The sequence below is a fragment of the Nicotiana tabacum genome, chromosome 9, assembly GCF_000715075.1.
Source record: "Nicotiana tabacum cultivar K326 chromosome 9, ASM71507v2, whole genome shotgun sequence".
Taxonomy (NCBI): Eukaryota; Viridiplantae; Streptophyta; class Magnoliopsida; order Solanales; family Solanaceae; genus Nicotiana; species Nicotiana tabacum.
The window spans coordinates 127978797-128003894 of record NC_134088.1 but is presented as its reverse complement, the minus strand read 5'-3'; the positions used below and the strand labels follow the sequence as shown (position 1 = coordinate 128003894).

General features: G+C 38.1%; 2 protein-coding genes across 2 annotated transcripts; both read right to left on the bottom strand.

Annotated features, from left to right (window-relative positions):
- Nucleotides 1-1883: 1883 nt before the first annotated feature.
- LOC107815846 (uncharacterized) lies at nt 1884-13845 on the bottom strand. Its single transcript, XM_075221336.1, has 4 exons — nt 13724-13845; nt 12937-13562; nt 9686-9801; nt 1884-2009 (listed from the first exon to the last, which is right to left on the bottom strand). Exons 1-4 carry the CDS (start codon nt 13843-13845, stop codon nt 1884-1886), a joined length of 990 nt encoding a protein of 329 aa, XP_075077437.1.
- Nucleotides 13846-20189: 6344 nt separating this feature from the next.
- Nucleotides 20190-24759, bottom strand: LOC107815853 (isocitrate dehydrogenase [NADP]). Its single transcript, NM_001325963.1, is given in 16 exon segments — nt 20190-20441; nt 20594-20686; nt 20784-20906; nt 21036-21178; nt 21371-21405; nt 21583-21698; nt 21779-21847; nt 22008-22111; nt 22209-22300; nt 22458-22559; nt 22650-22703; nt 22799-22876; nt 23003-23040; nt 23284-23393; nt 23500-23543; nt 24627-24759. Coding segments are annotated over 15 exon segments (1248 nt in total). The 5' UTR covers nt 24676-24759; the 3' UTR covers nt 20190-20441; nt 20594-20595.
- Nucleotides 24760-25098: the final 339 nt, after the last annotated feature.

The following is a 25098-nucleotide window of genomic DNA, read 5'->3' as shown; positions in this document are numbered from 1 at the left end:
ATTGATTAACACACCGGGCAAGTTCTAGACTACATAAGATAGCACGGAATATCAACAATCCTTACACACACATGGCACTTGACTCACTCAAGATGGTTCTGTGTGACTCTCACGTCAAGCAAGCATATCAAGTTGAGAATTGTTTTTAAGCAACACTTCACTAGGTGGCATACAAGTCAATCAACTGAGAAAAAGGCGTCGAAGAGTAGGCTACTTAATTTACTTGGGCATTACAATTCAAATCATATATGCAGGAAGACAGAGCACATGCCCTAACTTAATTTACCAACACCAAACATGTCAACAGGTACCTCAGACCAATCTCAGTTTTCTCCCTTATCCTACTTCTAAAAAGAAATAAAACAAAACACCCGGTTCGAGCTACACCCTTGGAAAAGAACCGGCGTTCAAATAAAAATCAAGGGATACTACTAACGATCAAAAGTAAAACAAAGAGAATCTTTTTGGTATTTTTAATCAGACTTTTCATCCCTCAGGAAAAGTGTCCAATAGATCCATCGTCGGGAAAAGTCTTTGGTTTTTTTTATTTTTTATTTTTATATGTTAGTCTTAAACTAAGCTAAAAGGTGAAAGAGAAAAAAATAGTCTTAAACTAAGCTAAAAGGTGAAAGAAAAAAATTATAAAATAATAATAACACTAAAAATTTCAATTCAAGGAGTATTCCCTCCACCCCACACTTAAATAAGGCATAGTCCCCGATGCTAAATAAATTCAAAAATAAAGTAAGGTGGAAAGAAAGAACTCCCTGCTAGTCGGAGTCTGCCTCATCAGGATGCCAACCAGTGGCGGCAATGTGCGCATCATCATCCCCAAAGGGTACCAAAGCCATTGGTCTCATATCGTCATCATTATCCGCATTATCAGATTCTTCGTCAGTGTTTTCATCCTCAGATGGATGAACGGGACTGCCTGGTGCTATGCCCAACATCTCCTTGGAAGAACTGGAGAGATCACTTCGCATCTGCGCGCGCTCCCCATCTGACACCCCAAGCTTGCTCATAATAACATTGAGGGATTTGTAAAGATACCTGTTGAAATTTTCGTCCCTCTCATTCCTAGCAGCTTGGGTGAGCTTGGGTGTGGGTTCTAGCATGGATGTGATGTCTAACAATGCTGTGGGTGCCTCCACTACCTCGTCATAGCCAGGGTACTCTGGCACCCCACGAGAGAGCATGTATTGTGTTAAGGTGTTGCCAAAGAAAAACCTTTTTATCCTTCCTCCAAAACGGGTGCGGGCCATTTCCATAAGTATTAGCTCACCCATATTTATGGGGCGCCCGGTCATCAAAAAGTAAATCACACACACTCGAGCTCGAGTGCACTCAGTATTATGTTCAACGGGCATTACTCTAGCTTGCACAAAATTTTGCCAAACCTTAGCCGTTTTGTTGAAGTCGAAACGGAGCATTTCAAGGTGAATATTGCCCTTAGTTCGCGTCCATCTTGCATTAGAATCAACGCCACAAAGAGTGTGACCTATTGCTTGGTAGTTTGGACTTTTGACAAACTTTCGAAGCCTTCGTGGATTAGGACTATCCACTCCCAAAAATTGACACAAGGCTTCCCTATCCATTGGAATTTCCTGACCTCTGACCCACGATATGTCATTTTTCTCGTTCCAGTTAGCATACAACTCTCTTACCATGCTGAGATTTGTCAGGCCCGGACATTCGAGGAGCTTATCCATCTTCTTTGCAATCAATGTAGCAAGTATATTTGGGACGTTCCGTTCTAAAGCTTTCACATTTATCCCCATTTCAGATATATATCGCCCATATGGAACAAAAGTATCATGCCATTTGATGGCGTCCTCCCGAACAAGTTCCACTCGAGGCTGTGGTGGCCTTTCAGACCCACTAGCCTATTGCTTTCCTTTGGCTTGTCGGGAGGAGCTCTCGCCTTGCCTGCGTTTCTTTGGAGGGGGAGCAGTAGTGGAGGATTTCCCCACCCCTTTTCCTTTAGCGGCATCGTCACGAGCCATAGCAACCTACACATGATAAACACAAAGATGAGAATGAATCAAGAGACGTTGCCTAAGGTCATCGTGAGAGGCAAGATGACCCCACACTTAAAACCGAAGGTTATGTATAAGCGAATCATAATATTGATCCAATGTGCACCAATGTGTCATCACAAGGCTATAGGTACTTAGACTTCCCTATGCCATAAAATTCAATTAGCCTATCATGGCCGTAACTTAAATATAGTGCAAGCATAACAAAGTTAAAATCTATATTACTACACTAACTACACTTACAAAAGTTTACAACAAGAGACAATACCCCCACAACACCCCACACTTCACCCAAACTCATATATAACTACACTCGGCTACTTAGACTTCACCGGTGTTCAAATTTACTCTCTTAAGCATTTTAACAAACACCTTGTGGGCATCAATTGTGCTGTTCTATTTCAATAATGGTGGGAGAAGGTGGCCCTCCTAAATTTACATGAAGTAGAGGGAATTATAGTTTACTACTTCAAACACAAATGCTCAACCAATGTTTTGCACCAATTTCGTGTATAATCATTCCACCCACAATAACATCCAAATATGTTTAAGAAACCTAGGGTGTTGGAAGATGGAGGGAGAGAAATAAGACTACACTACTCTAAGAAATTCCAAAATACAAGAAAAGAGATAGGAAGAAAAACATACCTTAGAGTCTTGAGATGGAATTGAGCAAGAGATATTGAAGAATATTAGAATTTGAGAGAAAAGGGGAAGAAGAAGAAGAAACCGACAGTGTGTTTTGAAGAATGGGGGGTTTTGGGTTGGGTTGTCTTAATTTAGGTGGGGGAATGGGTTTGGGTAATTGGGTATGGGTTGGGTTGTGAGTGTATATGGGTAATTGGGTAATCGGGTAGGGTATTTTTAATTAAATAAAGAAAACGAAAAATAAAAACAACAACTACTTACCTGGACCGCCAGCCCAGCGCCCCACGCTGGGGTTGGCGCTGGAGCATTGAGGACACTGTAAAGTGCGCCCCAGGCAGTGTGGGGCACTGGCCTGGGCGCTCACTTCGGCGAATTTTTTTATTTTTTTTCGACTATCCGAGCACTCGATATATACATTACACACATTCCACACCATTTCAACCTACAAAAGAGAAGAAAAAAAAGAAGAAGAAAAAAACTATGCTGCGAAAGCGGTAAAAAAATTGGGTTGCCTCCCAACGAGCGCCTAATTTAACGTCGCGGCACGACTCAACACATGTTTAAGCATCATCTAAGTTCACTGAGGTCTTATGACGTGCAATGTCACCACCCCAATAATGTTTTATTCTTTGGCCATTTACCAAGAAGGTGCCACTTGAGCTCTTATCACGTAGTTCCACCGCTCCGTGAGGCCTCACACTTACCACAACAAAAGGACCTGCCCAACGGGACTTAAGCTTTCCAGGGAATAGCTTCAACCTTGAATTGAACAAAAGAACTTCTTGACCCGGCTCAAACTCTCGATGTTGAATGTGTTTGTCATGCCACCTCTTCGTCTTTTCTTTATATAATTTGGCATTTTCATATGCATGCAATCGAAACTCATCAAGCTCGTTGAGTTGCAGCAGCCTATTCTCACCAGCTGAGTCCATATCCATATTTAGCTTTTTGATCGCCCAATAAGCTTTATGTTCAAGCTCGACTGGCAAGTGACATGCCTTCCCATAAACTAACCTGTACGGAGAAGTACCTATGGGAGTCTTGTATGCAGTTCGATATGCCCATAATGCATCGTCCAGCTTTCCTGCCCAGTCTTTTCTATTTCTACTTACTGTTTTCTCCAGAATCTGCTTTACCTCTCTGTTTGAAACTTCTACTTGACCACTCGTTTGGGGGTGATAGGCAGTGGAAACTTTGTGCTTAACTCCATATTTTGCAAGAACATTATTTAGCAATTTGTTACAAAAGTGAGTTCCTCCGTCGCTTATCAACACTCTTGGAGTCCCAAAGCGCGTGAAGATGTGCTTCTTTACAAAACTTACCACTACCTTTGCATCATTAGTAGGCAGAGCAATGGCCTCCACCCACTTAGAAACATAGTCGACCGCCACCAAAATGTACCTGTGACCATTAGAGTATAGGAACGGTCCTATGAAATCAATCCCCCAAACATCAAAAAGCTCTACTGTCAGAATATTTTGCAAGGGCATCTCGTGCTTCCTTGTGATAGTTCTGGTTCTTTGGCATCTGTCACAATTTTTAACAAAGGCATGTGCATCCTTAAATAATTTTGGCCAATAGAAACCTGATTGTAGCACTTTTTGGGCGGTTCTATCCCCACCGTGATGACCTCCATATGGCGAAGCATGACAACCATGCAATATTGCATTCATCTCTTCTTCAGGAACACACCTTCGCACCAACTGATCTACGCATTGCCTATATAAGAATGGCTCATCCCATATGTAGAGCCTCACATCATGTAAGAATCTTCTTCTATTATCAGGTGTTAATTCTAGTGGTGTCACCCCACTTGCAATAAAATTTACATAATCCGCATACCATGGGGCTTCACCTGAGGTGACTGCTAATAGCTGCTCATCAGGAAATGTTTCTTTGATTGACTCTCCTTCAGCTATATGGTTCCGACTTTCTAATCTGGACAAGTGATCAGCCACTTGATTTTCTGTCCCTTTTCGATCTCGGATCTCTAAGTCAAATTCTTGCAAGAGGAGGACCCAACGAATCAGCCTTGGCTTGGCATCTTTCTTTTCAAACAAGTATCTGATAGCTGAATGATCTTTGTAGACAACAACTTTGGTTCCCACTAGATAAGATCTGAACTTGTCAAATGCCCATACCACTGCAAGCAACTCTTTTTCAGTAACTGTATAATTCATCTGAGCTGGATTCATAGTTTTGCTCGCATAATAAATGGAGTGAAATATTGTATCCCTTCTTTGCCCCAAAATAGCTCCGATTGCTATGTCACTTGCATCGCACATCAACTCATATGGCAGTCCCCAATCTGGGGCGATGATAATTGGTGCAGTCACCAACCTTCCCTTCAGCTCCTCAAATGCTTTCAGACATGCATCATCAAACTTGAAGGTGACATCTTTCTCTAGAAGCCTGCATAATGGAGAAGAAATTTTTGAAAAATCTTTAATGAATCGACGATAAAAACCTGCATGGCCCAAGAAACTGCGAATGCCTTTGACGGATGTCGGTGGGGGCAATTTTTCAATCGCCTCCACCTTTGCTTTATCCACCTGTAAACCATCTTTTGACACTTTGTGCCCCAAACTATACCTTCACGTACCATGAAATGGCACTTTTCCCAGTTGAGTACCAGGTTTGTCTCTTCAAACCTAGCTAGCACTTTATCAAGGTTTGTTAAACAATTATCAAAAGAACATCCAAACACAGAAAAATCATCCATGAATACTTCTACAAATCTTTCAACTATGTCAGTAAAAATAGCCATCATACACCTTTGAAAAGTCGCAGGTGCATTACAGAGACCAAAGGGCATTCTATTGAACGCATACGTGCCATAGGGACATGTAAATGTGGTTTTCTCTTGGTCCTCTGGGGCTATAGCAATCTGATTATACCCTGAATAACCATCTAGGAACCAATAGTATTCCTGTCCTGATAACCTATCAAGCATTTGGTCAATAAAGGGGAGGGGGAAGTGGTCCTTTCGGGTGGCTTTGTTCAATTTTCTATAATCTATGCAAATTCTCCACCCAGTGACAGTTCTTGTAGGAATTAAGTCATTATTTTCATTAACCACTACAGTCATCCCCCCTTTCTTTGGCACACATTGAACGGGGCTTACCCATTTGCTATCAGAAATTGGGAATACAATACCTACATTAAGACACTTAATCACTTCTTTTCTTACCACATCTTTCATGATTGGATTTAGGCAGCGTTGTTCTACACTTTCCTTGTGTCCATCCTCCATGAGGATTTTATGCATGCAGAAAGCTGGACTAATGCCTTTGATGTCAGACATCGTCCACCCAATTGCTCGCTTGTGCTCATGTAGCACTCTCAACAACTTTTCTTCCTACAATTTAGACAAGTCAGAAGAAACAATAACAGGTAAAGTGTCAGAACTACCCAAATAAGCATATTGAAGGTGAGGGGGTAGGGGTTTAAGCTCCAATTTTGGAGCTTCTTCAATTGACGGCTTTGGAGGGGGGGCACTTGGCCTATTCAGGGGCTCAAACGGGTTTATTCCTTGCATGTAAGCACATGATGCATCTAGGATATGCATCATCTCCTCAACCTCATCATCAATCTCCAAGCTATCAAACATCATGATTGCTTTTTCTAGAGAATCGTCTAGATATACAATCGTGTCAAGAAGTTTTTCATCCACCTTCACAACAGATATCATAGAGAGCTCCTCATAGTGGCGGGGAAGTTGGATCGCTTTGTATACATTAAAAACTGCTTCCTCATTGTCCACCCTCATAATCATTTTTCCCTCTCGCACTTTAATTATTGCATCACCAGTAGCCAAGAGAGGTCATCCCAATATGATTGGAACTTGTTCATTAGCCTCAAAATCAAGAATAATGAAGTCAGCTGGGAAGATAAATTTCCCAATTTGCAGCAATACATCTTCAATTACTCCTTCAGGGTAGGCTATGGACCTATCAGCTAATTGCAACATCACAGTGGTTGGTCTTGGAGCTCCCAGACCCAATTGCTTAAATAATGACAAGGGCATTAAATTTATGCTTGCCCCCAAATCACAAAGGGCACGACCCACGTTAATATTACCAATTTGTACAGGGATGGTGAAGCTGCCAGGATCCTTAAGCTTTTGAGGAAGCTTATTTTGGACCCTTGAAGTGCACTCCTCAGTAAGTGCAACTGTTTCGAACTCAGTCAATTTCCACTTGTGAGCCACTATATCTTTTATGTACTTAGCATATTTTGGGATTTCACGAAGTACATCCACCAACGGAATATTCAATTGAACTTGGCTTAACATAGAGAGAAATTTATTGAACATGCGATCATCATTCTTTTTCTGCAATCTCTGAGGGAAAGGTGGTGGTGGCCTTGCAGCCTCCACTGGCTCTGAACTTGCATCATTTTTCTTTGACTCGTGTATTGCCTTAGGGATTAGCTCCCTCTCAGGTATAGGACTGTTCTTTCTCTTCTTTGGCACTTCTTCTAGTTCCCTCCCGTTTCTGAGTGTAACTGCATTAACTTGAGGGTTCTTCTCTGTATCACTGGGAAGCGCGCCTGCAGGTCTAGTATTTTGATTTGCTGCTAACTGTCCCATTTGCCTCTCAAGATTTCTGAAATCGGTCCTGAGTTGTTGATTATCAAGCAACAACTTCTTCAGCAAGTCATTCGTACTCTCTTCTGTTTGTAGGGGTGGTCTCTGAGGTTGATTGAAATTTCCTTGGGGCCTATACTGGTTCTGATTCTGTTGATTTCCTCCCCATGAGAAGTTAGGATGATTCTTCCAATTTGGATTATAGGTATTCCCATATTGCGCATGCTGATTCATTGGACCCCTACTCTGTTGTCCCACATAGTATATAGACTCAGGATTCGTGGGGCACATGTCACTCATATGACTGTCACCACATAGTTCGCAACAAATAGACATCTGTTGTACATGTTGCATTTGTTGTGTTTGTTGCGTGGTCATTCTATTCATCTGATTTGCCAATTTTGCTATATCGGCTCTCATGGCGGAGAAATCATCAAGCTCAATCAACCCGGCTGCCTTCTGTTTAATTGCCCTTCTTGAATCCCCCTCTCCTTGCCAATTATGGTCATTGGCAGTAAAGTTATTTAGCAAGAGTTGTATTTCACTATACGGCCTCGCCATGCAACTACCCCCACAAGCTGAGTCAAGATTTATTTTTGATGCTTCATCTAACCCATCAACAAAAGTGTGACCCAATACCTCATCAGTCTGACAATGATGCGGGCAGTCTCTGAGTAGCTTCTTGTATCTTTCCCAAGCTTGACGAAGTGTCTCGCCATCCCGTTGTTGGAACCCAAGAATTTGGCTCCTCAGGGACTTCGTCTTCTTAGTTGGGAAAAACTTGATTAAGAATTTCCTTGCTAGATCATCCCAAGTGTGGATTGAGTTCGTGGGCTCCTTTTGCAACCATTCCTTAGCTTCCCCCAACAGTGAAAAAGGAAATAGTGTCAGCCTGACATAGTCCTTGGAAACGTTCGGATAATTGTAAGTGTCCGTAATTTCCAAGAAGTTCTGAATGTGCCTCTGCGGGTCCTCATGAGATAGACCCACATATTGTCCTGTGGACTGAATCAGCTGTACCATGTACTGTTTGAGTTCAAAATGCCCAGTGATATCAGGCTTCACAATAGCCTGAGTCATATTCGCAAGATTGGCCCTTGCGGCTTCAATCACCGGACGCTCTTCATTACCTGCCATCTCTATTGGCTGTGGTTGAACTACGATGTCCAACTCTCTTTCTATTTTCGTTCTAGCTTCGAGTTCCCTTCTCACTCTATGTAGTGTTCGTTCGATTTCTGGATCAAGAGGAATGAGGTTGTTTGCACTTCTACTCCTCCGCATTCAAGAGAAGATCCTGCGTTAACACAAACAAGGCAAACTGAAAATTAAAACTTGAACAAATAACTAATAAAAGCTTAACTTAGTCAAGTAGCTAATTTCTAAATCCCCGGCAACGGCGCCAAAAACTTGTTGGGACCAAACACACTCATGCAAGTATACGTGGTCGTCAAGTAATAAAGTAGTGAATAAAGTATAGTTCCCACGAAGATTTATGATTAACTTTTGACTAATTCAAACTCGAATAGCTTATCGATTCAAACTATTTCTGACAAAATATATAATTTTCTAAATTACTACCTAAAGGATGTCAAGTAATGAATTGCTAAGAATCAAACAAAAAACTTAAATAGTTTTGAATAACAATCAATAGGATATAATATTCCAGGGTCACGGGTTATCTAACAATCATGTTGCATTATTAGTTTAAAGTAACTAATTGATTTATCTGTGTTATTGATTCACAGGGTTGATATTACTCGTAAGCATCTGTCGAGGCCTTACTCGCCTATTCAAGCTAACCTAATACTTATATGTCTATGGAATTTAGTTTAACAAGAACGCATTTACAATTCCTGTATTGCAACCGAGTAAGGCAATTAGGTATATGTCTATCCTAATTGCGAATCCGTTCCCCGATGCCCGGGTTTAAGAACTTACTCTATTTAATTCTATATGCAATCTAGAGTTCCCACTTTCGAGTTCAAATCTAGATTCGTAGATAGTATTTCACTGTTAGCTACTCAGCAAAATAATTTAAAATAGAATTAAATAAACAACCCAATATGATAAAATCAACTTCGTTAATTTAAACTTCAAACATCAACATTCATGTATACCCATGACCCTAGAACAATAGGGTTCTTAGCCACTCATGTTCATACAATCATCAAAAATTGTATTTTCAAACATAAAATCAATGAATACTAGGAAAGGGATGGAAGAATTGATCAAATCCTCGCTTTTTTAGTGTTTTGTGCCTCTCCTCTTCCTTTAAATCCGTTCCTCCCTTCAAAAATAGGGTTAGGTTGGCTTTTATATGAGTTGGGGGCGTCTAGGGGTCGAAATAACCGAGTCCTAGTCAAAAAAGGAGAATTCCTGTTGTGAGCGTCCAGGCCAGCGTGGGGCGCTGGACCTGGCGCTCAAACTTCTTTGCTTCTGTAAAGTGCGCCACAGCGAGCGCCCCACGCTGGCTGTGGCGTTCAACTTCCATTTCTGCAATTTTGTTCCAGTTTCGCTCCAATTCGCGCCCTTTCGTCCCAAATTGCATCCGAATGATTCCTATACATAGAAATACCAAAATTTAGCACAAACAATCATATTAAACATCTCAAATCGTCGAGATGTGAATAAAATGTGAGGCGATATATACCAAAATATGCATTCATTAAGCCGATTATCACTCGTCTATGAAACTATCTTTCCGTTTTGCTAGTCAAGCTAATATACATAAATTATATATATATATATATATATATATATATATATATATATATACCTTTCGGCTATTTTTGGGGGACATGCGGCTATACAATGTAAGAATACTAAAACTAAATGCAAATGTTGGACTAAGTGGTAGGTAAAATGACATTATATAGCCTCTCAAAATAATAGTCGAAAATATATTTTTTTGTATATATACATTTTGTATGTTATATATAAATATTAAACAACCGAATATAAATAGTTTCTGGTGCAGGCTAAAAGTGAAACAACACTAAATGGTGACTTTGATTGTGTATTTTAGTGAACTTCTAAAACGATGATATATATAGCATTGATCTATATGTGTTTTCTTGTGTGTTTTGGAATAAATTCTGGTACTCCATATTAACTACTCTTTTGTCAGGAAAAGGGGATTCTAAATGGAATGGACACTGTTTTAATCAGTAAATATTTTATGTTGAAGTAAAGTTAATTCAACCACTGCATCGTATGAAAGAGTTCAACTTTAATGTAAATGCCTAACTCGAAACAGAGTCAGATCGAGAATTTACAAGTTATGTGTGCATCATTACCTTCAATAATAAGCATTCACTGGTCATAAAAACTGATAATAGGAGGCATATTTGGATGGTTCGATCGATTTTGAGTCAATTCAGTTCGGTTCCTATACTACATTCTTTATCTTTAAATAACCTTATCAATAAACATATCAAAATTTGTTTGATTTAGTTAAGTTTTTTCTCCCGCGATTCAGTTTCATTAAATAAAATTAGAAAACTGTGAGAAAGTAAGTGGTAAACATCTATTAACGGTCTTTTTCTTTTCCTATGGAGGCCATGAATAAAAGCAACAGATAAATGCTTGTGTGGTACGAGGGAAAAGGATAACTAATCTCAAGATTAATATCACGATCCAATTTAGGATCATGACCGACACCTAGGAGCAAGTGACTCCAAGTAAGCCTCATCGATATTTTACAGAAAATCAGGCAGAGTTTCCTCTGTTTTTGGAGTATCCCAAAAATTTTCCTGTCTCAAATCAACAACCAAACATCCTAATATCAATTCAAACGATAATGACTTTATCAATTAACTAAAATAAATATCTACCACTAATAGTCCACCCACTAACAACTAGAAATACTACTTTATCTCCAACTTTGTTAAGAATTAGCGATACTCAATATAAGTCTATAATAACAAAAGAAAACTCAAGACTCTAAAAAGAATGACTATGGAGCGACTCTAAGAGTTCAAATAAAAGACCATAACAATAAATAAAATTTTCGCCAACGCGAACAAGTGCGAGTCTCACCAAGAACTATCAACTTGTGCGCTCTAATTAACGAAATCCTCGCCCGCGTCAACTGTTGTCTCTGTAAAAAAAAAAAATTAGCGAGAAATGAGTCGCTAACTCAGTGAGTAATAACACTTAACCATTTTTATTGGGGACAAGTCAAAAACATGCTAGTATATTAAACAGAAAATATCATAAGAATGCCCTTTCAGAAACAATAAATAATTTTCAGTCTCATTATGTTTTTCTTGTAGTATAATACAAGTATAAATTAAGTAATAAGCTCGGTAACCATTGTATAATATCAATATTCACACTTGGGAGGTTTCAATGAACGGGTCATGTAATCGGTATAATTGTGGACTTCTTCGCAAGAAGTCAAATATAACGGCAGTCCCTACTCGAGGAAAATCAGTAACGGTATGTTAGTTCTACCTTTTCACTAGCGAGAGTTATAACGGTAATCTGTAATTACAAGGTGCACCAGGTCTAACGAACCCGCCGTTAGCTACGGGATCCTTCAATGTCTACTCCCGTTTATACGTGTCTCTGTAATCCGTATATACTCGTAGAAAATACTTTAAAACAATATAGGGCATGTCAACTCTTATCAAATCATATAATTTCATTTCGATAACAGTAAATTCAAGTAATGGTAAAACAGATCTAGTGACAACGGAAATATTTATAACAACGGTAAGCATCTCAAATAACTATTTTGGTATCATATCGAGTAAAAGACATGTCCCACATGCAACTCAAAATAATCGGTAACATATTCATATTAAAATCATGTGCAAATCGTGCAAGTTATGAAAACACAAATTGCGGTAACTTACTACTCACAGTACTTCGTGCGGAATACCAAACTCGTCACCTCGAACGATCTGTACGATTTTTTTCAATCAATCTATAATCACATCAATATCGATCTCGTGTTAATTTTTTTTGTTTTAGCTAATTCATAGCTAATTTAGAATACCCAACCCCTAGGTTCATGTTTGACTCTTAATTCGTCAATTTATACTTACTCACGCTACTAGTAGTTTAGAATACTTCAAAATCTATTAAATATAACTTATTCATATGTTATACCCAGTTAATTAACAGAAAAGTCTCATGAATTTCTCCCAATTTTCTTAACTTTATCTTTCAAATTCTTAATCTAAATTCCAAAATTATATCTACTCAGCCCTATAAGAATCATGTATATAAAATTCCATTATTTGTACTAGATTAAAAGTAACTTGAATTTTGTTATTTCTTCCCTTAGTTAACGAAGTAATAGCTAATAGTGTGCTAAATATTAAGTAAAGGAATCAGATTACCATGAAAAAATTTTAAAATTCAATTACCTAGCTTGTTCCCCTTCTCTGTAAATCCCCTTGCTAGAACAGAGTAAACCCACTTTGTGGTTGCGTTTGATCGCCTCTGTCCGTTTTGCTTCTGCCGAGTAAAGTTGCTTGCCCCTTATTCTTTTGTTTCTGTTAGTGTAGGGATTTGCCCCTATTTCATCTTATATTGTATTTTTTTTGTTTATTAGTTATTTTGGGTAAATTACTTAATTACCCTTTATGTAATGAGGAGTATTACATGCTCCCCACCTTATAAAATTCGGTCCCCGAATTTACCTTAGGTGCATACCTGTAGACTGAAATAAATGAGGATACTTAACTCGCATAGCATCTTCTATTTCCCATGTAGCTTCTTCAACAGTATGATTTCTCCATAAGACTTTCACGAACACAATTTCTTTTGACCGTAGTTTTCTTATTTGTCTAACAACAATAGCCATCGGCTCCTCCTCGTAAGACAACTTCTCATCGAACGGTATAGTCGGTGCTTCAAGTACCTGAGATGAGTCTGATATATATTTTCTTAGTATTGAGACATAAAACACTGGATGAATAAAAGACAACTCAAGAGGAAGTACCAAACGATAAGCCACAGCTCCCACTCTGTCTAGTATCTCATACAGTCCAATGAACATGGGGCTTAACTTGTCTCTTTTCCCAAACCGCATCACACCTTTCATAGGGGAGACTCGTAAGAACACTTTGTCCCCAATTGTGAACACTAAATCTCTTCTTCTCTTATATGCATAAGACTTTTGTCTACTTTGAGTTGTGAGTAATCTCTGTCTGATCAACTGGACATTGTCAATAGCTTCTTGTACTAAGTCTGATCCCAATAAGTTAGTCTCTCCAGCTTCAAACCATCTTATAGGAGAACGATATCTTCTACCATACAATGCTTCGTACGGTGCCCATCTGTCTATGTATGAAATGCAGTACTAAGATCTACTCGTGTACCCAATACTTCTTGAAACGATTTCCAAAAGTGTGAAGTAAATTGTGATCTTCTATCAGAGATGATGGATATTGGAACTCCGTGAAGTCGGACAATTTCGTTCATAAATATCTGTGCATACCTCACTCCATCATATGTAGTCTTCACTAGCATAAAGTGTGCTGATTTTGTCAGTCGATCTATAATTACCCACACAGAATCATAACCTCTAAGAGTACGGGGTAGGCCAGTCACAAAATTCATGGTAATTCTTTCCCATTTTCACACTGGAATCTCAAATTGTTGAAGTAGACCTGCAGGTCGCCGATGCTCAGCCTTGACCTACTGGAAAGTCAAATAGCTAGAAACAAAGTTAGCAACATCTTTCTTCATACTTTCCTACCAATAAAATTGCTTTAGGTCATGATATATTTTTGTGGATCCAGGATGTATAGTGTATCTAGAGTTGTCAGCTTCTTCAAGAATAGACTGTCTCAACCCATCTACGTTTGCTACACATAGCTTGTCACCCATTCGAAGAACACCATCACTTTCAACAATCATAGCCTTGCTTTTACCAGCTAAGGCCTCATCTCTGTATTTGCATAATCGCTCATCCTCATATTGGGTGACCTTAATTCACTCAACTAATTAAGACTTAGCCTGAGCACAAGCCAACAATGCCTCTGAATTTACGACACTAAATCTGATATATGTATCTTCTAGTATCTGAACATCCTTGGTCAAAAGTCTCTTTGTAGGAGCTATATGTGCCAAACTCCACATAGATTTTCTACTCAATGCACCAGCCACCACATTGGCTTTTCCAGGATGATACAAAATAGAACAGTCATAGTTTTTGAGTAGTTCCATCCATCGACACTGCCGAAGATTTAGATCTCTTCGCTGAAAGATATACTTCAGACTTTTATGGTCAGTATAAATCTCACAAGTTTCGCCATATAGGTAATGCCTCCAAATTTTTAAAGCAAATACCATTGCAGCCATCTCCAAATCATGTGTAGGATAGTTTTGCTCGTGCTTTCTCAATTGTCTCGAAGCGTAAGTTATAACGCGACCATTTTGCATGAGAACACATCCTAATCCTACCCTCGAGGCGTCACAGAATACTGTAAATACTCCAGAACCTGATGGTAAGGCTAATATTGGTGCAGTTGTCAAACATGTTTTATGTTTCTGAAAGCTCTGCTCACATTCCTCCGTCCACTGAAACTTTGCATTTTTCTGTGTTAGCTTAGTCAGTGGCGCTGCTATTCTGGAAATATCCTGCACAAAACGCCTGTAATAGCCTGTTAAACCTAAAAAGTTGCGAATCTCTGTAGGAGAGGTCTTGGCCATTTCTGCACAACTTCGGTCTTCTTAGGATCCACCATAATTCCATCTTTGGATACAACATGCCCCAGAAATGATACTAAGTCCAACCAAAATTCACACTTTGAGAACTTAGCATAAAGCCGATGTTCTCGCAATGTCTGCAACACAGTCCTCAGATGATTCTCGTGTTCTCCTTGGCTATGAGAATATATAGCAGGATATCATAATAAATACTATTACAAATCTATCCATAAACGGTTTGAACACCATATTCATTAAATCCATGAATGCAGCTGGAGCGTTAGTCAGTCCGAAAGGCATCACCGAAAACTCATAATGCCCATACCGAGTCCTGAAAGCAGTCTTAGAAATATCTTTATCTTTGTTTCTAAGCTGATGATAACCAGATCGAAGGTCAATCTTTGAAAAGTGCACAGCTCCATGTAACTGATCAAACATGTCATCTATACGAGGCAAGGGATATTTATTGCGAATTGTTATTTTGTTCAACTGCTTGTAGTCAATGCACATTCTTAGAGATACGACTTTCTTCTTTACGAACAATAATGGTGCACCCCATGGTGATACACTAGGTTTAATAAAACCCTTATCTAACAAATCATGTAACTGTTGCTTTAGCTCCCTCAACTCTGTTGGTTCCATCTGATATGGGGGTATCGATATGGGTTGTGTGTTAGGTGGAAAATCAATACCAAAGTCTATTTCTCGTACTAGAGGCAATCCTGGTAAATCCTCAGGAAATACATCAGAAAATTCTCTCACTACTGGTACATTTTTTTATACAAATTATTTCCTTTCTTGTGTCATTTACAATAGCTAAGAAACCTTTTTTCAGAAGTCGTTGAGCCTTCATAAAAGATACAACTTTGCAAGTCTCTAGAATCTGACCCCTTTTAGAACAAAACTAGGTCTGTTTGGTATCTCAAACTTAACTATCTTTGCATGACAATCGACGATAGCATAACAAGAAGATAACAATCCATTCCCATCAGCATGTCAAAGTCAATCATATCAAGTACAATAAGGTCGGCTAGAGTATCTCTACCCTCAACCCGAATCTGACAAGCACGATATATGTATTCAGCTAATAGAAAATCTCTAACAGGAGTAGTAACTAGAAAAGGGTCATTCAATAGCGCAGGTTGTCTACTAAACCTCAAAACAAAGTATGAGGATATATAGGAGTGAGTAGACCCCGGATCAATCAACGCAAGTGCATCAAATGAACAGACAGAAAGAATACTTGTAACCACAGCATTCGATGCATGAGCATCGTGTCTAGTAAATGCGAAAACCCTCGCCTGACCTCTACCAGCATTCCCTTGTCTTTGATTCACAGTAGCACGGTCTCCAGCACCTCGACCTCTATTTCCTATACCTGTAGCACCTGAAGTATTACGAGTAAGCTGAGTAGGTACAGTTGACTGAATAGAAACCTGGTTGAAATTTCTCGGAGACTGAGGGCAATCCCTTAAGTGATGTCCCAACTGACCACACTGAAAGCACTCTCCCGTTAGAACACGACATTGGCCCAAATGTGATCTACCACAGGTCTGGCAGACTGAATTAGTGGCATATATCTGCTCAGAATTACGATGTCCAGATGATGATCCCCTAGTACCCTGTCTTAATGTGGTCTGTGAAGACAAGTATGTACCTGTCTGAGAACCCTGTTGTTGTTGTCCCTGATTTCCTGCTCTGCGATTTTCACTAAAACCGCCATTGAAAGACCTCGTCTTGGCCTTCTTATGTAATTCACTAGTTGCACGCTCATCGCATCCCTTATTTTCAATCTTTCTAGCGAGATCGACTACATCAGTGTAGGACAAAGTCTTCATCGGTGGGGCTACTGCAGTGTATAAATGACCAACCAACTCATCAACAAACCTCCGAACTCGAACTTCATGGGTAGGCACTAAGTAAGGAGCATATTTTTCCAGATTACAAAACTTCGTGTTGTAGGTTGACACATCCATATCTGGAGTCTGAACCAATCTCCCAAAGTCTCTAACATATTTTTGCCTCAGGCTATCTGGAAGAAAATGATCCATAAACAACTTACTGAACTCGTCTCATGTCAGTGGGGCTGCTCCTGCTGGCCTTCCTAGCAATATAGTTACATACCATGTGTTAGCCATATCCTTTAGTTTGTATGTTGCGAACTCCACAGCCCTCTCACTAGAACATCCTAGAGCACGCAATGCCTTGAGTGTCCCATCCAAGAAACTTTGAGGATCTGCTGAATTATCAGAACCTTTGAATTTTGGTGATTTCAATATCAGGAACTCTTGTAGGGATACTTCTTATTCCCGAAAGTCTGAGTCTGTGCTTGTGTCTGTAAAGTAGCCTGGGGAGCTGAACTTCCACCCTGAGTAGGCACCAATGCCTCTAATACATTCAATAACCTTGTCAATGTGTCAGCAGGTAAGGTAACAGTAGGTACAACAGGTGGCACTGGTGATGGAGCATCCTGAACCCCCTGTTCTTGCACTTGATCTGGCATAGTAGCTTGGGTTTGACCCACGTTCTCAACTTCAGGTTGAGGGGCGGCCTGTCTTCTGGTATGATGAGTCCCACCTTGTCCTCTACCTCAGGTAGTACCACGTCCAGCAGATGAGGGTGTTCGTGTCCTAGCCATCTACGAAAAAAATACTCCAAAGTCAATCTCAAGTTATCTCAACGCACGATCAAAGAATGAAAGAAGGGAAAACATTCCTAGATGTTCAGTAGTCTCAAGATCATAAGTATAGGCGCCTACACACCCATGAAAAACATTCTACTAAACATTGCTCCATGACTCGAGACTTAAAGCCTAAGCTCTAATACCAACTTTGTCATGACCCAATATAGGATCATGACCAGCACTTAGGAACAAGTGCCCCAAGTAAGCCTCATCGGTATTTTACAGAAAATTGAACAAAGTTTTCCCTGTTTTTGGACTATCCCAAAAATTTCCCTGTCTCAAATCAACAACCAAACATCCTAATATCAATTCAAACGATAATGACTTTATCAATTAACCAAAACAAATATCTACCATTAATAGTCCACCCACTAACAACTAGAAATACTACTTTATCTCCGACTTTGATAAGAATGAGCGATACTCAACATAAGTCTATAATAACAAAAGAATACTCAAGATTTTAAAAGGAATGACTATGGAGCGACTCTAAAAGTTCAAGCAAAAGACCATAACAATAAATAAAATTTTCGCCCACGCGAACAAGTGCGAGGCTCACCAAGAACTATCAACATGTGCGTCTAATTAACGAAATCCTCGTCTGTGTCAACTGTTGTCTCTGTAAAAAAAATTAGCGGGGAATGAGTCGCTAGCTCAGTGAGTAATAACACTTAACTACAACTGTTTTTATTGGGGACAAATCAGAAACATGCTAGTATATTAAACAGAAAATATCATAAGAATGCCCTTTCAGAAACAATAAATAATTTTCAGTCTCAACATGTTTTTCTTGTAGTATAATACAATTAACAATTCAGTAATAAGCTCGGTAACCATTGTATAATATCAATATTAACATTTGGGAGGTTTCAATGAACTAATCATGTAATCGGTATAACTGTGGACTTCTTCGCAAGAAGTCAAATATAACGGTAGTCCCTACTCGAAGGAAATCAGTAACGGTATACTAGTTCTACCTTCCCACTAGCGAGGGCTATAACGATAATCTGTAATTACAAGGTGCAACAAGTCTAACGAACCCGCCGTTAGCTACGGGATCCTTCAATGTCTACTCCCGTTTACACTTGTCTCTGTAATCCGTATATACTCGTAAAAAATATTTTAAAACAATATAGGGCATGTCGACTCTTATCAAATCATATAATTTTATTTCGATAACAGTAAATTCAAGTAACGGTAAAACAAATCTAGTGACAACGAAAATATTTAAAACAACGGTAATCATCTCAAATAACTATTTCGGTATCATTTCGAGTAAAAGACCTGTCCCACATGCAACTCAAAATAATCGGTAACATATTCATATTAAAAATCATGTGTAAAGCATGCAAGTTATGAAAATACAAATTGCGGTAAGATTACCACTCACAGTACTTCGTGCGAAATACCATACTCGTCACCTCGAACGATTTGTACGATTTTCTTCAATCAATCTATAATCACATCAATATCGATCTCGTGTTAATTTTCTTGTTTTAGCTAATTCATAGCTAATTTAGAATACATATACTTACTCACGCTACTGGTAGTTTAGATTACTTCAAAATCTATTAAATACAACTTATTCATATGCTATACCCAGTTAATTCACAGAGAAGTCTCATGAATTTTTTCCAATTCTCTTTAACTTTATCTTTTAAATTCTTAATCCAAATTCCAAAATTATATTTACTCAACCTTATAAGAATTATGTATATAAAATTCTATTGTCCGTACTAGATTGAAAGTAACTTGAATTTTGTTGTTTCTTCCTTTAGTTAACGAAGTAATAGTTAATAGTGTGCTAAGTATCAAGTAAAAGAATCAGATTACCATGGAAAAGTTTTAAAATTCAATTACCTAGTTTGTTCCCCTTCTCTGTAAATCCATTTGCTAGAACATTACCTAGTTTGTTCCCCTTCTCTGTAAATCCCTTTGTTAGAACAGAGTAAATCCACTTTGTGGTTGCTTTTGATAGTCTCTGTCCGTTTTGCTTCTACCGAGTAAAGTTGCTTGCCCCCTTATTCTTTTGTTTTTTGTTTATTAGTTATTTTTGGATAAATTACTTAATAACCCTTTTTTGTAATGAAAAGTATTACAATTAAATTTAAGATAGTTTTCACATGTTTCGTCAAGATAAAATCGTGGTATAAAGAAAATAGTTTATAAAATATACCTGAATGAAGATAAAACTGTCACCTAATAATTAAGACAAAATAAAAGAAAAACCATGCTGCTACTTGTTGTCAATTGGTAATACTATATTTTTTTTTTTCCCTAAAGCGACCAAACGATTACATGACGCCAAATATGATGAAAAGAGAAAAATCTCTCGTTCTCATTGATTGAAAAGGGACCAAGCATAAATGGAATATTTATAAACTATTGCTTTTAGAGTCTAACTTATATTTTAAAGCCAAAAAGAGACTCCATTTTCCGACACCGTCTTGTACAAAGTACTTCAAACTTTGCAACCATGAGATCAAAGATTACATCATTTGCTAAACACCAAAAAAGCAAAAGAGGCAAGCAACTAAACCACCAAAAGAAAGCAGAAGTTAATGAAGAGGGGCTTCTTTTAGCAAACTGATAAAACAACAAGTCAAGTGTACAATTGCAAATCAGGAAATAACTTGCAGCAGTTTCAGCAAAAAGGAAATTCAGATTTAAATGGTTCAAACATTAATGCCTGGAGAGTAACCCCAACCTATAAAATAAAACCTCTTGAGATTTAGTATACCATCAGGCCCTAATCCTTTTATTTCACTTCAATATCCCTCAACTGCCCCAGAAAAAAGACTGTCCTCTTGTCTGCCCAGACCTATAACCAAACAAGATGAAAGAAAGACTGATTATGATGATTACATCAACACTAACAAGTTGAACTATAACGTAACTAGAAATAATTAACCCAAAGATAGTAGAGAAAATATTGCAAATAATCCAAATGTAAAAGTCAAAACATGTACATACATTTAGGCCTTTGCTTTCAGAAGTCTTGCTTTGAGCTCATCGGCCACGGCGTCAATGAACTCTTCAGTGTTGAGATAATGATCTCTCGAGAGCCTGTTCAAATTTTTAAAGAGGAAAGCATGAGAATGAAAACTCCACTAACAAAGTCAAATAAGAAAAATAATGAAAAGAATGAGACAGGATGGCTCACTTGGATCCATGGATGATAAGTGCAAGATCTTTGGTCATCTTTCCAGATTCAACTGCACCAATGCATGCTGCCTCTAGTTTCTCAGTAAAATCCAAGAGCCTTTCGTTGTTGTCTAACGTTGCCCTGTTCACAAACAATTTAGTCAGTATTCACAATCGCATCATTTGGGGGCAATCCACCAAAACTTCCTTAAACCAGTCCAAACAGCAAACCGCACTCTAAAGCTCAGCAGATCGAGAACTAGTCACCTACCTGTGTGCAAGTCCACGAGTCCAGGCAAAGATTGACGCAATACTGTTTGTGCTGGTTTCACCTCCTTTCTGGTGAACCCTGTAGTGGCGGGTGACAGTTCCATGGGCTGCTTCAGCCTCAATGGTCTTGCCATCAGGACACACCTGAACCATATATCCACAACTTGTCAGAATCCGAACCAACGATTCATATCAGCAAATAGCAATAAAGAAGAAATGATCCAAAGAGCCATGCATTCTAATAGATCCCAAGAAAGCTATAGAAATAAAATAACCTAAAAACTACACAATTAAGGAGTTGGTTGAAGCAAAAAAAATGCTAGAAAATAAACATACCAGGACAGATGTCATCAACCCAAGGGATCCAAAACCTGTTCCAAGAAAAAAGGCATAAAAATTATAAACCTCTAGGAGCAGAGTTATAGGAGGGGAAACAAGAATACTTGATTCAGCAATTATGTGTATTAGCACATTAATATGTCATAACATATTCTATGAGGATCTGTTAAAATGACAGCCTTAAACACTACAAACACATGATCAGATACCTTGTGCTAAGAAATCACTCTGTACATCCCCATCATAGTTCTTGCAGGCCCATACATAACCACCTTCACTCTTTAAAGCATAAGCGACCATATCGTCGATAAGACGGTGTTCATACCTATAAAACATCACTAGAGAGTCAATGTTGTGTACTTGTGATAGTAGAACCATGCTTACCAAGTGAACTGTGGAACTCACCAAATTCCTGCTTCCTCATACTTGGACTTCCAATTTGCTTCATAAACTTCTTGGAAGATGTCCTTAAACCTTTACAAGAGCATTAATGGTAGCTCAGAGGGACAGAATAGATACAAACACTACTAGATATGTGCGAAAAAGACAAAATGGCTCAAGGTAGTCAATCTATTTGTAATGGACAAGTGAAGGCCAAATGGAAAACGGAAAGATCAACAGTTAGACTGCTTACCTCCCATCATATTTCTTAAGAATAGTATTCTTTGTACTAAGATAGAGTGGCCATTTCTTTTGGTATGCCATGTTCATTGAAGCCTCAGCAAATGAGCGGACGGACTGCATCACATCAAGAAAGCAAAAGAATATAAATATACAAATCTGCAGCAATTTAATATTCCAAATATGGAAAGACATCAGACTTATTTAAGCAAACCTCATCTGTGTTGTACATGGATAAAGCTACTCCACCAGCACCAGTAAAGTTGTAAACTTCGAATTCAGTCTTCTCGTCTGTTCCCTCTGGCACTGATAAAGTATTAAACACAACATTTCAGTAAACATATTTTAATTGAGTAAGCAAAAACCCTTTGTTAATGCGAAAAAGTTGGGATAGACCTTACAAGATGAGTAGCATTGCTATCTAATTGGTTCATATCAAGTAAAGCAACCAACAAAAGCTTACCAAACACCAATTTGAGTTTTCCAGCTCCTTGAATAACTGTATCAGTAGCCCGGTATTGATCTCCAAAAGCATGTCTACCAATGCATATTGGTTTAGTCCAACCTGGTTTAAGAAGCAGATTTTGCTCAATGACACTACTAAACTAACTTAAGGGAAGACACAAAAGCAGAAAGCACAATAAATCTGGGATACCTGGGACAAGTCGGGGAATATTTTTGCACATAATTGGTTCTCTGAAGACCGTTCCTGTAGTCAATGCCAATGTGTGCAATGAGCTATAATCAATCAAGCCATAACTAAGAGACAACATGATCCAGAAACAAGAAGAGACCCAGGGGTACCATTTAGGATGTTTCTAATTGTCCCATTTGGGCTCCTCCACATGGATTTCAAGTTAAACTCTTTTACACGGGCCTCATCTGCAAAATAGCACTTTCTAAGAATGATAGTATAGTTATACTTTATCTAGAACTGATTTTTGCTGAAAATATGAGCAACAGCTAAACAAAAAGGAGGGGAGTACAGCTGGACACCAAAATAAGCACCTGGAGTAATGGTTGCACACTTAATAGCTACATTGTATCTGCAGTTAGACCATACAGTAGAGATTAAGAAACCGGAAGAAGGCTGAAAACTTATAACTATTGAACAACCAATCCCATTTAAAGTTAATATGAAGCACAAATGGAGAGAGATTCAGTCATCTTAAGAAATTAAAGAAGGCATTTGAATAGAGAAAAGGATAGCAAATGGATTTGTTCCAACAAATGGATAGTATCTTCCCATCAATTTTAAATTAGGACGTAAAGATGAAGAAAAAACATACTTCTGAGTGGCTTCCGCACTTTCAACTGTAACCTTATCGTCTGTGGCATCACGGTGCGGAAGGCCAAGGTCAAAGTATTTTATATCCAACTCCAGAAAAGGACAGATGAGCTAAAGCAAGCAAAGAAGCTTCATTTATTAGTGGCTTGCAATTTTATTATTAGAAGATACATAAGAAACCCATATGGTTCAGAAACAAGCCAAGGGAACTTGTTACCTTATCCTTGATCGATTTCCAAATAACACGAGTCATTTCATCTCCTGGATCACATAATCAAGAAGAAGAAAATAAGAGAAAATGGTGTAAAAATGAAAGCTGTAGAAACTCTGGGGATAATAGACCAACATAATCAAAGCAAAATTGACTTGTGGAATGATGTGTCCGGTCAATGTTATATTGAAATACTATAGAAAGCTATATTAGATCTCAAAGTATGACCTACGATCAAGTAAGACAAAAAAATGGTGTAAAAATGAAAAATAAGTTTTGTCAACTATAAGTGCATTATGCTAATCAGTAAGCTTAACAACATAACCATGAATGAGTAGTAATCTGATATTAGCTCACACAATGTTGAACTAATTAAAAAAGGAGGGAACACTTCAAATTAAGAACATTAGACAGTTTTTCATTTTTTAAGCATTCCCAAATTTAAAAAGAATGTTTAGAAGAGTACACCAAGGATCTGTTTGGTTTGGATTATGTAAATAACTCTGATTATTCAAGTAAACGTCAGCGAACTATCTATCTATTGACAGAAAAAGTGATTTTTACACATGATAACTAACATTGAGTTTAAAAATTCTAAACCAAAGGAATAAACATAGGAAAAAGAGTCAGTAGATACTCCTCTTCAGCATCAAATCCAGTACAAACAAGGAGTGTAAGCAGACCCCACAAGACATGCAAGTAATAGTGCAAAAACGAATCCACAAATATGTCTCAATTGTTAAAGTTTCGATCTTTTTTCTCAAAGAGCTCAAAATCAAATCTTAAATGAATGACTAATAGTTATATAGTTAACAACTCCGATCTAACCAACCCCACAAGATATATGTAAGTAATAATGCAAAATTAAAGGCCATATATATATATATATATATATATATATATATATATATATATATATTTCGATCTTTAGAGCTCAAAATCTATTCTTTCAAGAATGATCAGCAGTTAATCAGTAGGATCTAACAAAGCTCTGATTATACAGAGTGAAACTGCTACAATTACAGATCTTTTTTTATTTTGCACACAAAAATAAATCTGTAAAACAACAAATTTCAGCAAGAAAAGAAGAAGAAATATACAGATAAAGAAAGTAAAGGAGAAAGAGATCTAACCGTCCATCTCAACGATAGGGTTTTCAACCTTGATTTTGTCGAAAGTCATGTTTGCAGATGAAAGGGGTGAAGATAGAACAGAAAAATCTCCGCCGAAGAGAGAAACAGTGAAGGGGGAAGTTGGTGAAAGAAGATGCAGAGTGTGAAAGAGGTATAGTAAGCTAATGCTGCTATGCTTTATAAATATTAGGAGTTGGTCGAGCTACGACTTTGTGGTTTTTTTTTTTTTTTTTTTTTTTGGTCTGATAATTTTTTTTATATGTATCATCCTCTGTGGAAAATTCACTAACACCACTAATTGAATTTGAATTCGTGTCATGTATCTGAGCTGTCAAATTCTAATTAAAATTCTTTTTTTAAAATTTTTAAAGGATCATTAATTAAGGTATGCAAAAAATATTTACATAGAAAAAACATACTATCATGCATCTACTTACCAATAGTAAATGTGAGTTGCGACTACGAGGGTCAA

What these genes read in the sequence shown, in the direction of transcription:
- LOC107815846 (XM_075221336.1), bottom strand. Translation starts at nt 13,845, where the DNA reads ATGAATTTTGTGACTGGCCTACCCCGTACTCTTAGAGGTTATGATTCT. An exon ending in ACTACATATGATGGAGTGAG is followed by an intron (nt 13,563 to 13,723) that starts GTATGCACAGAT and finishes ATACATAGACAG; the next exon opens with ATGGGCACCGTACGAAGCAT. An exon ending in TCATTTATTTCAGTCTACAG is followed by an intron (nt 9,802 to 12,936) that starts GTATGCACCTAA and finishes TTGGGACGAAAG; the next exon opens with GGCGCGAATTGGAGCGAAAC.